The sequence below is a fragment of the Myotis brandtii genome, unplaced genomic scaffold, assembly GCF_000412655.1.
Source record: "Myotis brandtii unplaced genomic scaffold, ASM41265v1 scaffold141, whole genome shotgun sequence".
In the NCBI taxonomy this organism is placed as follows: domain Eukaryota; kingdom Metazoa; phylum Chordata; class Mammalia; order Chiroptera; family Vespertilionidae; genus Myotis; species Myotis brandtii.
Window position 1 is genome coordinate 801498 of NW_005355037.1, and position 14876 is coordinate 816373.

Consider the following 14876-nt stretch of genomic DNA (forward strand, 5'->3'; position numbering starts at 1 on the left):
GCTCATAACCCTAGCATAGTGCTTCAGAGATGGCCTAATATGACCCATACCTGTTGACATTGTTGGAAACCCCATCTTCAAACCCAGGGATTTCTGTGTTCTCGCCTTCTTTTGCTTTTGCTCACTTCTGTTAAAAGGTGGTTGACAACTAGAACACAGTCATCTTTTATTTTTGAGGGTTTCTCTACTAATGTGCATGAGAGAATAAAAAGTCAAACAAAACTATGGTAATATTATATGGATTCCAGAATTTTCTCTAAGTTTTTATATTAATGGTCAGAAGTTTCTGTATCTTTTTCAGATTCTACTGCAGAAATTTCTTTTAGGTGGTTCTTCTTAGTTGGATAATCAAATTGCCCAACCCTGTTATAATTGTACTAGAGGCCCGGTGCACGAAATTTGTGCATGGGGGTGGGTGTTGCACCCTTTCCTATCTGGGACCCCTTGGGGGATGTCCGACTGTCGGTTTAGGCCCGATCTCTCACAATCCAGGACCGCTGGCTCCTAGCCACTCACCTGCCAGCCAGCCTGATCACCCCCTAACCGCTCCGCTGGAGGCTTGATCAACGCCTAACTGCTCCCTTGCTGGCCTGATCACCCCCAACTGCCCTCCCTTGCCGGCCTGATTGCCCACAACTTCCCTCCCCTACCGCGTGAGGCGGCAGAGACACTGGGACCGGCATCCACCATGCCGCATGGAGCTGCGGGACCCCCAGGTCTCACTGTGCAGAGCAGCTGCCTGGCCCCATCTCCGCTATGCACATGGCCATCTTGTGATGCCATCTTGTGACGACATGAGGGCGTGACGACCACCTAGGCTTTTATTAGTATAGATTCCCAACTAATCTGTTAAGCAATATCAAAATATAGATTTGGGTTGGTGCTAAGGCAAGGCCTGCTAAGTTTTTTTAGTTATGCTTTAAAAATAACCAGACTTCAGTAAAATATAAAACTATGTATTTTATCACAATTTTATTATAAGCTGCATTACTCTCATTATTAATGCAGAAATTCAGAGCTTCCAAAACTATAAAATGCGATTAAAAGTAGGAATGACCACCCAGTCGATGTGGCTCAGTGGTTGAATTCCCAGTCAGGGCATATGCCCGGGTTGTCGGCTTGATCCCCAGTTTGGGGTGTACAAGAGACAGCAGATCAATGATTCTCTGTCATCATTGATGTTTCTATCTCCCTATCCCTCTCCCTCCTCTCTGAAATCAATAAAAACATATTTTGAAAATACATAAGAATGACCTATGAAAATTTTCTGCTGGAAAAGGTCACTTTGCTCTTAATAAAGAGAAGAAAGGCATGGGGATTTATACTTTTAAAATCTTCACAGTTTTACCTCATTTATTATTTGTGCTTGGTAAGTAAGTTTGCACAGACTAAGGGAGATGGTTGTATTACTCTCTAACAATGAATTTATATTAAATGTGTGCTAAATCCAGGTAACTATTACCACTATGTAATGTTCCACAATATTAAGAAAGGTATTGCCTATGCATATTATTGACAAGTTATAAAAGTGAAAACAAAATTATATTTTGAATATAGTAAATCATAATACGACTTAAAATACTTGATTCTAAATAAGGGCTTAATTTTTTCATTTATTCCTTTTGTCCAGTTATTTGTTGTCTTCTGGCATTTTGTATTGGTCTGATATTTGTGCAACGTTCTGGAAATTACTTTGTTGTAATGTTTGATGGTTATTCTGCTACGCTGCCGCTTCTAATTGTAGTCATTTTTGAGAATATTGCTGTATCCTTTGTCTATGGCGCAGATAAGTAAGTATATTTTCATCTTTATTTTGGAAACACCAATTGATATTATCTACTTAATTTAGAAGGGGAGAAAAATGATTAGAGGGGAAAATACCACAAACAAAATCTTTTGAAGGCTCTTCTTTATTTAACAATTTTAATGAAGTATATTTGCCTATTAGGTAATTAGATAGAATTGTGTAGATGGTAATATAGTCTAGGATTCTGGAGCTTGGATTTAATACAGGTTGTCAAATAGAAACATCCAAGATCTAGTGGCTATTTTCCACAAACCTTATTGTTTTGAGTTATTGTTATCTATGTTTTACAGATGAGAAAACTCAGGCTCAGTGAGATACCAAGTGACTTGCTCATCGAACCTGCCCAGAGACAGACCTGGGACTCATAGTCATTTCTGCTTAACTCCCAGCCTATGCTCCTAATTACTTTGCTGACCTGTTTCATGAGAGGAATTTCATTTTTTATGCTACATAATGCCTTGTGTAACAGGCCAATTTTGGGAAAATGCAGGGTGTCCCTCAAAAATGTATACACAGTTTAATAGCTGATAGCTCAATTTTGAGAATGAAATGTATTCTAATAAACACTGCCTTTATAATTATTCAAAGTGTGTGTATACATTTTGGGGACACCATATATGTACTGCTCTGAGATATATATGGCATTTGATATACACAACTTCATATTTATATGGAGTCATTATTTGAATTCACTAGATGCCTTTAACATCTGAATTATATACCTGCTTGATGTGAGAGGTGTATATACTTGCTGTGAGATGAAGCATGAGAGTAATCTCAGAAGAAAAATGTTCCTGGAGGCATTTTTGGCAAAATATTGTCCATTTATTTTTAAGTTTCTGTCTTTAGTGAACATGTATAGACTAAAACAATAAGGTCATCAAGCTTATTAGAGGTCTGTGTAAAGTAGGAATGTGTGTTGAATGAAGACCAGAGCCCTCTTACACGTCACAGAGAGGAACATATTGACATTGAATAAGCTTTGTGAGAATGTTTTCATTACTGTCAAAAGCTCCAGGTAAGGGAACTTCCATTTTGTAGTCATGTACTAGATAGCAATAGTAGCAATGGCTGTCTGACATGCACTGATTCTTAAACTTCATAAAAATACTCTGTGGTAACTAATAGCATCCATGTCACATGGAGAATGTGCCCTCCTGTACAGAAGGACTTACTATATTAGTTGTAGAGCTAGGACTTTAACTTTGACTTTAATTTCAAAACCAGCCATCTGGACACTCTATCAAGCTACCCACAAGTTCTAGCCTGCATTGTATTGAAATTTGATAAAGTATTGCTGATGTTGTGTTCATAGAGTAGGAAGTCATCAGTAGAAGGAGACATTTCAGTAGTTGGCTAAAGAGTGCTTTACCTAAATAACAATTACGGTATGTATTTAACTAGTTCCATTTTACTTTATATGATCTTAATTTATGTCATCTTCCAGTGTAACTTTTTGATAAGTATAAAATGTCATATGGTATCATGTCTAATTCCCTGTCAAATCATTGGTCTAATGCACATTTATAAGGTAATACATAAAATTGAGAAATAATTGCCTTCTTTTTATTTAGATTTATGGAAGACCTAAGAGATATGCTGGGCTTTGCTCCCTACAGATATTACTACTATTTGTGGAAATATATTACGCCTCTAGTGCTAGTATTCCTGCTAATAACTTCTACTGTGAATATGATATTAAGTCCTCCTGGCTATGATGCATGGAATAAAGACAAGGTAAAATACAAAATAAGGAAGTTTTTACCTTTTGCTTTCTTCACAGTATATTTTACTATTTAATGACTGGTGTTGCTTTTATGCGAAAATCTTGAGATTTATGTTTTGTTCATTCCCAAACATGTATGATTTTTTATACATTGTAGATTTTTATACATTGTAGATTACATCAAATATTAATTTGGTTCTCATTAAAGTAGCTTTATTCATGTCACCACATAGATGAACCAATGATTATTCAGCCTTGAACTAGAAAATATATTGCTCAAACCACCAGAAACATTTCCCCTTAAAAATGTATTAAATCATATCCCAGATACTATTTTCTGATGAAAAGATGCATCAACCATATAGATACGATGTAAACAACTGTCGACGTAATATTTTGTTATAACTATTTTATATTAGCAATGACTATTTCAGTTCTGTCGTCAGGCTGCATTACCCATATCATAATGCAACCATTATGTATACATGGGATGTTATAAAGTTAGAGTGCTTATTTTTCAGAAGTATTTCTGACCTTTATTCTATGATCAATAATTCTATATAATAACAACTGAATTCATGACTAGACATAAACAAGTCTGTTTTCCCTCACCAAAACCCAAGAAATGTGATAAAATTTAGATTTCAGAAAGTCAATATGGCATATGTAACAGGTATCTATTGCTTAATAACAAACTACCTCCTCAATGTCACAATTGAAAGCAATGCTGATTATTATTTCTTGGGTGCTATGGGTGAGCTGGATGAGTCTTCTTTTGTTCTTGCCTGAGCTAACTCATGCAGTTGATTAAACTTGAAGAGCCAGAGTCTCTCTGTAATTTTTTATTCTTGGCTTCTTCCAACTAATATGACTTATGGCAGCATTCTATGACACGAGCAGAAATTGCAAGGCCTTTAAGGTCTAACCTTGAAGTGGCTTAATTTCACTTCTAAGCCATTCTATTGGACATAGTAAGTCACAAGAACAGGTCGAATACTTTGCTTACAAACCTGAGATAAATATAATATTTTTTTCCATACTTGCAGGGAAAATCGATTATTAATACATATTTTGGTGTTAACAGGCATCTAAGGAATTTCTGAGATATCCAACGTGGGCAATGGTTATCTGTATATCTGTGGTAGTCCTAGCTCTACTCCCCATCCCGGCTGTCTTCATCATCCGTTGCTTCAACCTTATGGAAAACAGTTCCGGTAATTTAGCCTCCGTGGCCTATAAGAGAGGAAGGGTACTAAAGGAGCCTGTAAACTTAGAGGGAGATGATGCAAGCCTTATTCATGAAAATTCAAGCGAAATGTCATCTCCAAATTTGGGTAAAAATATTTATCGGAAACAGAGTGGATCACCGACTTTGGACACTGCTCCCAATGGGCGATATGGAATAGGGTATTTGATGGCAGATGTGGTAGATATGCCAGATCTGCCCGAATCTGACTTGTAGCTGGGGGCGGGGGTGTTGGATCAGGAGGGTTTATTTTGGTTAATTGCTATCACTGAACATTGTCTTCATGAAGAGAGAAGCTTTAGGCTTCACTTATCAGAGGGCGACACTAACAGTATATGTAAATTCAGCTGGTGTGTCCTTTGGATTCTCCAGTTTACATTCGCACAGGAAGAGTGGCAGACAAAGCTTACAGGGACTGAGGTTCATGTTTGTCAGAATTTTTAAAAACACTTTTGGCGATTTTTTCAAGTATTTCTTTCTCTACAAAAACAGGTGTTACCTCAGTTTCTAATAATTTCTGGGTGTAATGGCATTTGCAATTCAAAAATGGTGGACGCACTTTAAAATGCCTAAGTTTGCCTTTAAGGTAACTCCCAGCATTACAATGAACAGTTCTGTAAGTTGGTGCCTCTCAGCACATTTTTGTGACTGTTTTGTGTAGATAGGCTGTACTTATTTTGGTTGCATTGATACCTTGTCAGGCAATTAGTTCAAGAAAACTGCAAAGTATTTTCTTATGTGATTGCAGTATAGTGCAATAGTATCAAAGAATAAGAAGACACTGATGTTGGGACGGAAGGTTATATTCAGGATCATGTGTATGATGGTTGTATATTTTGTGTGAAATATGTGTGAAAATGACATAAGTGTGAGTCACTTAGCACTCTCAAGAATTATGCAGGTTCTGCATTTTTCTATGCCGTGTGCCTAAAAAACCTACTTGATGTTTATTGTGGATTCAATATTACTCATAGTACGTATATTTATATAATATACTTGCAATGTATATAGATGTATATTAGTATTCTAAGTACTGATTTGAAAACTTGAAGCAAGATGGCCTTTTATTTCATATCTTTCTGTTTTGCTTCTGTTTTATGCAAATATGAATCCTTTTTTAAGTGATTGTTAAAATTGTACGGCATTACATTTTAAGCTACAAATAAAATTTAAAAATGATATTTGTTTTTCACATTGATTTTTCTTGTATCACTTGAACTGGATTACTTTGCATTTCAGTCAGCACTTAGGAATTTCATCATAATTAGCCATCATATTTCAAGTAGGATCAATATATGATTAACAGTTAGTGATTACCACTACTTTGGAGACAACAGCAAAGTAGAGTATTACGGTGAAATGGTGTTTTGATGTGGTCCCACAATTCTTGAAAAAAATACTTGTAGTCTCCCAGGAAACCACATGTACAGTTGGCAGCTTGCTGGTCAGTATTGTCTCAGAAGTATAAAAAATTATGGTGATTTTTATGAAACTGTTGTATATATGAAATTAGATGAAGCAGGAGAACTCCACTGAGTACCATCTAATTAAAAGGCTTTATTTATAACTATAAAAATATATTAGTTGTATTTTTTAAATGATGCATAAAGCAGCAAAAAATGGGAGATAGTACCGCATCATATCCATTGATTTCTTTTTGCCAAATATTCTTGGTCTGCTATAGGCATATATTATAGACTGCATCACAGCAATTAAAATAGAATTCCATTGGTGATTAAAATTTTAGTTTTTTGCTTTACATATTCAGTATATTTTGTATCTCTTTAAACATATTTTATAGGTAGGCAATAATGCACATTACACAAATTCAAAAATTACAACAATGCAGTGTGAAGTAATTTCCCCCCTAAAATTTCTCCTAGCCTCCTAGTTCCCATCTTTAAAGGCAGCTCCCTTTGCCAGTTTACTACTGATCCTTGTGGAAATGTTCTATAAACACACATTATATAATTGATAGCATTTAGCATTCTTTCTTCTGAATCTTATTTATTTCTATGAATAACTTATTTTGGACAGTGTTTCATATGAAGGCACATAGATCTGCTTCATTATTTTAGAAGTTGAAATAATATACACTTTGTATATCTTGTGCTGAACCCATATCAAATGCAACCATTATGTATACATGGGATGTTATAAAGTTAGAGTGCTTATTTTTCAGAAGTATTTCTGACCTTTATTCTATGATCAATAATTCTATATAATAACAACTGAATTCATGACTAGACATAAACAAGTCTGTTTTCCCTCACCAAAACCCAAGAAATGTGATAAAATTTAGATTTCAGAAAGTCAATATGGCATATGTAACAGGTATCTATTGCTTAATAACAAACTACCTCCTCAATGTCACAATTGAAAGCAATGCTGATTATTATTTCTTGGGTGCTATGGGTGAGCTGGATGAGTCTTCTTTTGTTCTTGCCTGAGCTAACTCATGCAGTTGATTAAACTTGAAGAGCCAGAGTCTCTCTGTAATTTTTTATTCTTGGCTTCTTCCAACTAATATGACTTATGGCAGCATTCTATGACACGAGCAGAAATTGCAAGGCCTTTAAGGTCTAACCTTGAAGTGGCTTAATTTCACTTCTAAGCCATTCTATTGGACATAGTAAGTCACAAGAACAGGTCGAATACTTTGCTTACAAACCTGAGATAAATATAATATTTTTTTCCATACTTGCAGGGAAAATCGATTATTAATACATATTTTGGTGTTAACAGGCATCTAAGGAATTTCTGAGATATCCAACGTGGGCAATGGTTATCTGTATATCTGTGGTAGTCCTAGCTCTACTCCCCATCCCGGCTGTCTTCATCATCCGTTGCTTCAACCTTATGGAAAACAGTTCCGGTAATTTAGCCTCCGTGGCCTATAAGAGAGGAAGGGTACTAAAGGAGCCTGTAAACTTAGAGGGAGATGATGCAAGCCTTATTCATGAAAATTCAAGCGAAATGTCATCTCCAAATTTGGGTAAAAATATTTATCGGAAACAGAGTGGATCACCGACTTTGGACACTGCTCCCAATGGGCGATATGGAATAGGGTATTTGATGGCAGATGTGGTAGATATGCCAGATCTGCCCGAATCTGACTTGTAGCTGGGGGCGGGGGTGTTGAATCAGGAGGGTTTATTTTGGTTAATTGCTATCACTGAACATTGTCTTCATGAAGAGAGAAGCTTTAGGCTTCACTTATCAGAGGGCGACACTAACAGTATATGTAAATTCAGCTGGTGTGTCCTTTGGATTCTCCAGTTTACATTCGCACAGGAAGAGTGGCAGACAAAGCTTACAGGGACTGAGGTTCATGTTTGTCAGAATTTTTAAAAACACTTTTGGCGATTTTTTCAAGTATTTCTTTCTCTACAAAAACAGGTGTTACCTCAGTTTCTAATAATTTCTGGGTGTAATGGCATTTGCAATTCAAAAATGGTGGACGCACTTTAAAATGCCTAAGTTTGCCTTTAAGGTAACTCCCAGCATTACAATGAACAGTTCTGTAAGTTGGTGCCTCTCAGCACATTTTTGTGACTGTTTTGTGTAGATAGGCTGTACTTATTTTGGTTGCATTGATACCTTGTCAGGCAATTAGTTGAAGAAAACTGCAAAGTATTTTCTTATGTGATTGCAGTATAGTGCAATAGTATCAAAGAATAAGAAGACACTGATGTTGGGACGGAAGGTTATATTCAGGATCATGTGTATGATGGTTGTATATTTTGTGTGAAATATGTGTGAAAATGACATAAGTGTGAGTCACTTAGCACTCTCAAGAATTATGCAGATTCTGCATTTTTCTATGCCGTGTGCCTAAAAAACCTACTTGATGTTTATTGTGGATTCAATATTACTCATAGTACGTATATTTATATAATATACTTGCAATGTATATAGATGTATATTAGTATTCTAAGTACTGATTTGAAAACTTGAAGCAAGATGGCCTTTTATTTCATATCTTTCTGTTTTGCTTCTGTTTTATGCAAATATGAATCCTTTTTTAAGTGATTGTTAAAATTGTACGGCATTACATTTTAAGCTACAAATAAAATTTAAAAATGATATTTGTTTTTCACATTGATTTTTCTTGTATCACTTGAACTGGATTACTTTGCATTTCAGTCAGCACTTAGGAATTTCATCATAATTAGCCATCATATTTCAAGTAGGATCAATATATGATTAACAGTTAGTGATTACCACTACTTTGGAGACAACAGCAAAGTAGAGTATTACGGTGAAATGGTGTTTTGATGTGGTCCCACAATTCTTGAAAAAAATACTTGTAGTCTCCCAGGAAACCACATGTACAGTTGGCAGCTTGCTGGTCAGTATTGTCTCAGAAGTATAAAAAATTATGGTGATTTTTATGAAACTGTTGTATATATGAAATTAGATGAAGCAGGAGAACTCCACTGAGTACCATCTAATTAAAAGGCTTTATTTATAACTATAAAAATATATTAGTTGTATTTTTTAAATGATGCATAAAGCAGCAAAAAATGGGAGATAGTACCGCATCATATCCATTGATTTCTTTTTGCCAAATATTCTTGGTCTGCTATAGGCATATATTATAGACTGCATCACAGCAATTAAAATAGAATTCCATTGGTGATTAAAATTTTAGTTTTTTGCTTTACATATTCAGTATATTTTGTATCTCTTTAAACATATTTTATAGGTAGGCAATAATGCACATTACACAAATTCAAAAATTACAACAATGCAGTGTGAAGTAATTTCCCCCCTAAAATTTCTCCTAGCCTCCTAGTTCCCATCTTTAAAGGCAGCTCCCTTTGCCAGTTTACTACTGATCCTTGTGGAAATGTTCTATAAACACACATTATATAATTGATAGCATTTAGCATTCTTTCTTCTGAATCTTATTTATTTCTATGAATAACTTATTTTGGACAGTGTTTCATATGAAGGCACATAGATCTGCTTCATTATTTTAGAAGTTGAAATAATATACACTTTGTATATCTTGTGCTGAAGCAATATGTTTATATATAAGCTACCCCAATATTAAAAAGTTTACAGCAAATAGTTCATCTGCCAGCCTTTAACTTATCATAATACATTGCCAAATGAGCATCTTTTTTTTCCCCTCCCCTTCTCATCATGTGGCTTTTAATTACAGTTTGGATACTTGCTTTCCACTAGGGAATTAGGTCTCCACCTGTCTACGTTTCTATTCACAGAGTGATAAGAATGTAGGAATCCTAGTTTTGAGAAGGAAGAGAATCTAAACTGTTTCTAATCCCCTCACTGGGCAGATGAGGAGACTGACCATGGAAGTTAAAGCTGAATAGACAAGGTCTCTCCTTTTCGTTTGTTTTCATTAGTCAGTTCTTCAGCTACCCATTCATTTATTTATTTGCTCATCCTTTCTTTCAGCATCTATTCACTAAGAATCTATCTTATTCTTAGTGGTAAGCCATGCACCACTGTAAATAGAATATGAATTATCCATCTTTTCCCCAGTTTCTCTCCTTCCTCGCAAACACCCCTTTCCCACCCTTTCCCAGGCAGTGCAGTATTTAATCAGTGAATGGTAGTATGAATTATTCTCCTCTGCACTCTAAAATTTGAGGCTACTTGTTTTTGTATTACTTTTCACTACTTCTGTAAACTATGGTGTACACTTGCCCCTGAACATAACATAGCCAAGTATTGTGTATCTTCAAATATAAAGGCAGGCTGGGTAGTGTGCAGGAGGGCTGATAGAGTGTGCAGAGTGGAATATAAGAACAATAGAGAAAAAAATTACTATTATATATTAGAGTCATAATGTGGGAGTCTAACATATTGGTGCAATGAAGTCTTAGGATGTAATTTTATGAAAGTATATTTGCATTTCCATGTGTCTCTGTTTATGTGCATTTTTAGACAGAAGTTTATTTTTTCATTTAATCTTCAAATGTGTACAAGATTGCAGAAAGTTTAAGATCAAGATACAGTGTTATTAATTACTAGAGGCCAGGTGCATGAATTGTGCACGGGTGGAATCCGGCTGGCCCACCCTAATCAGGGTCGGGGGAAAGGACGTGGGAGGTTGGTGGTTGAACTCCCGGTTGGTCAACTCCTACCCAAGGGGACAATTTGCATATTAGCCTTTCATTATTTAGGATAATTATGCTTTTGAGTTACCTGTGCCCTTTCTGTATATTTTAAACATACTGAATTGGAATCCTTTTAGAATTGGATACAGGACATGAATATTTAAAAAAAAACCCCACATATTGTAATGTTAGTTAGGTACCACAGGTATGAAAAAGATAAAAAGAAGTACAAGTAAAATATGAAACCGGGTTGTCTTGAAAGAGAAAGAAAACAACAATGTGAAAACTGTGATAACGGGTGAACACCATTTGGTGGATAGAAGCTGGAATTTAAAATAAACCCTTTGAAAGTAAAATATCTTTCTCCTTTTGATTTTGTTCTGGTCACTGTGTTTCCTGAACAATCCCAAAGAGACTCCTATTTATCTTGATTGACTATGAAAAAAATCAATAGCAATCACATGAATTTTTCCCCCATACACTTTAGTTGTAAATTGTTTGAACCGTAATGTATTGACAAAAAGGAAAAAACCATAAAACTCTAGAAAACTGTTGGAAATATTAAAGATAACACTTTCCATAAGCTATCCATTACTGAGCATAGCACATTTTTACCTTTATAACTTAGAACCGAAGTAAAATGTTCCATATGTTATTTTGCCTCAAATGACTGACTCCAAAATTGGCTGATTTACTAGTTATCCTGATATGCATTCCCACCTAAAACATTGCCTTAAGAATGCTTATCACGTGGAGATAAAAAGAGAAAAGGTGCTGAGACATTATCTCGTCCTAAAATCAATGTCTTTTGAACTCTACTGTTTTAGCATACCACAGTGATTCCTGGCACCATCATCAAAACACACAGATGTATGTATTACCACACCACCACCACCAAAAACAAAATACCTGATTTATATGAACAGCAAGAAATGTGCCATGTGGTGCCTAGACAATGCCATATGTGCCGCCATGTACATAAAAGGAGCCATGCCTGTAGATTAATGGTGATATCTCAGCTGCTATTCTGTTTCCACTGATGGCCTTTTCAGGGCATATTCAGTTGTGTACTAAGGAAGGTAAAGGTTCTTTAGAAGAGGCTGACGTATTTCTAAGAGTACAATTTTCTCAGTAAAAAAGAAACACATTAAAAGGGCTGCAAATATATCTCGTTTTACTGTTCTTTAAAGGAATGCTTATAAAACAAGCAACCAAAAAATAAAGAAGCAGAACATGATACCCCAGAGCACCCCAATCTGAAATGAATGAGTAAACCTTACATTTGTGAGCATGGTAGCAATGATGGCATTCATTTTATCTGTTCATCACAAGCAGTTACCCATATTATTATTCTTTTTAAAATGGGTTTTTGTTGATATTGGAGAGAGGAAGGGAGAAGGAGAGAGAGATAGAAACATCAATGACGAGAGAGAATCATCTATCAGCTGCCTCCTGCATGTCCCCTACTGAGAATCAAGCCTGCAATCTGGGCATGTGCCCTGACCAGGAATCAAACCTTGACCTCCTGGTTCATAGGTTGATGCTCAATCACTGAGTCACACTGGCTGGACTTTACCCACATTATTAACCAGATACACCAAATTCATAGATGCAGAGGCCTGGCCTATATTCATTTCTCCAAAGAACTCTCTTTTGTCAGTAATATGTTTTTTTCCCTTTCATTTTAAGGTTTGCTTTATTTTAGGTAAATATTTAATTGATCAAATTGGGAGATTTGAGGTCAGTTAGATTAAAACTGGTAGAATTAAACAATGAAGATAGTTTTTCTGAGCAAGAGAGGATCTGGATGGTCCAATCTCTGGGGGGGAAAAGCAAATAGAAATTTATTGATTGTCTGCTTTCTTAATAGACATTTGGGTAGAATTATTTTAATTAAGCCTTTCTGTAAATAATCCTATAAGAGATTTAATCATCTCAAACTTTTTTTTTAGATGCTGTATATAGTAATGCAATGTCAATGTAGAATACCAACCAACAGGCCATTTTGATAGGGGAGGGGCATGTAATAAATAAAGAATCACAGTTGTTTTATACTTATTCACATAGAAAAGAGATTTTTTTTACAGACCCTGGGCAACTGAAGGATGTGTCGCCAGAAGGAAATCAGGGATCAGAGACAAGGATATCTCAAAGCCCAGATGAGCCGGACACTAAAAAGAAGATACCTGTTATGCGCGGATCAAGGGTAGAACCTACCTGAGAGGAGACAGCGTCCCGGGGCTATCTTTGCAAGGACAATGATAGAAAGAAGGCCCTGGGAACTCCCTAGTTTTAGATTTTTTACCCACCCTCTAAACTTATATAAGCACTGGCTTGAAATGAAATGTCAGAGCAGTCTTTTCAAAGTATTACACCTGCCGCTCTCTCAGATGGCCAGTCATCTGAATAATAAAAAGCACCACAAAGATTCAACCTTGTCTCTACTTATTCGACTCTGGTATTGATAGGTAGCAGGATCCTTTTGTGTCCAGTTTCAATTTGAAATAGAAACATTTACTCTCACTTTTTTTAGCCAAGTGTGGTCACCAATAAACTGATTCTAGAACTTAGATTCAGTAGAATAAATCTAATTATTTACATAGTATATAATATCATATGGAATTTATTATATAGTTTATTTTCACCTCATAGTCATACCTAATATCCATGCAATATTGAGGGTTTTTTTTCATTCAAAACTTTTTCACTTTGATTTTTTCCCCACCTCTTCATAAAATATTTATATTCAGACAAATCCCAATTCAAACGAGTTACCCAAACAAATCCCATTTCACAAGCTACCTTCCTATTGAAGTTTACAGATGGACTACAAAAACAACACGCTTTTTTGTCATCACTTTGTGGTTAATTTACTTCTTTTCTTTTCAAATCTGCAGTAGTCCATATCCTAAACTTAAATTTGTAAAATATTTTAATTTTTCAAATTCAATTTATTTAAATAACACTGTTAGAACTAGTTCTCTATTTTCAGGCAGAGTCAGTAAAATGCCTCTAGGATGGGGCTGATTAATAGAAAAATCACTTTTTTGGGGGTATTTTCCCCCAAAAGTACACTTTATAATACATACAATGATGACAAGCTCTAGTTTAGAGATTTTTCCTTGATTTTGCCATGAAATGAAAAAACAAACAAAAACTTGACATTTCACAAGCAGTTTGTTTCATGGAAATTCAATTGTTGTATATGATTAAGGCATAAGTATTTATTTTTCATGATAGAATAATTTCAGGTAATGTTAATGCCATGAAGGATATTTTTTAAATAGGGAGAGAATAATTTTGCATTAAATGATGATGATTTGTCAATAGTCTGAACAAATTTGTCTTTGCATTATTGTTAAGGTAATCAAAAAGTAATTTTATGTTTATGAGTCTGTCTTTTAACAGAAAAAAAAAGTACTGCCTGTATATCATTAATAAAAAAACAAAGTGGTTTTAGTCTGTTCAGAGAAAATAGGGAGATATTTCCAGCAAAAGAGTTTACTTGTGTGAACCAGACAGAAGGCTGGACTGTGGGGTCTTGCTGCGTTAGGCTTCCCTGATCAGCCAGGCATGGCAACCCTGTCTGCTCTTATTGATTAGCTCTCAAGGCTGATTTGGAGCTTGTGCTGTCAAGGTTTTAGGTTTGTCCAGTTGGTTTCACACAAAGAAAATTCTAGGACCTGTCACCTTAGAATGTGACTCTGCCTGAAAATAAGCTATGGGAAACCTAGAAAAATAGCCCTTACTTGTCATTCATGTTGTAAGAAGCATAGTATATCTCAGGTATTATGGATTTGAAAAAATAGAGACTCGGCTGCTGAAAATTATAGTCCAAACTTTTGAAACAGTGAAATGTAATCATTTCATTTAAGAGCTCTAATTTTGAGGCCTGGGCAGCTAGATATAGAGAAATTAGTTATTGCGTCCCTAATTCTTATTAACATCATTTAAGCTGGGTGTTTATAGGATTTACCTGGTTAGCCCTAAACTTAAAGTCAACTT

At 35.4% G+C, this 14876-nt stretch overlaps 1 protein-coding gene across 4 annotated transcripts in view; it reads left to right on the forward strand.

Moving 5' to 3' along the window:
* The window catches only part of SLC6A15 (solute carrier family 6 (neutral amino acid transporter), member 15), a 44665-nt gene extending 38705 nt beyond the window's left edge, over positions 1 to 5960 (forward strand). For all 4 annotated transcript variants that reach the window (XM_005860853.2, XM_005860854.2, XM_005860856.2 and 1 more), the window contains exons 10-12: positions 1631 to 1790; positions 3382 to 3544; positions 4618 to 5960. In XM_005860853.2, the coding sequence (XP_005860915.1) occupies positions 1631 to 1790; positions 3382 to 3544; positions 4618 to 4995 (701 nt within the window). In that variant the 3' untranslated portion in view covers positions 4996 to 5960. The remainder of the gene's footprint in view (positions 1 to 1630; positions 1791 to 3381; positions 3545 to 4617) is intronic.
* The last annotated feature ends 8916 nt before the right edge of the window (positions 5961 to 14876 follow it).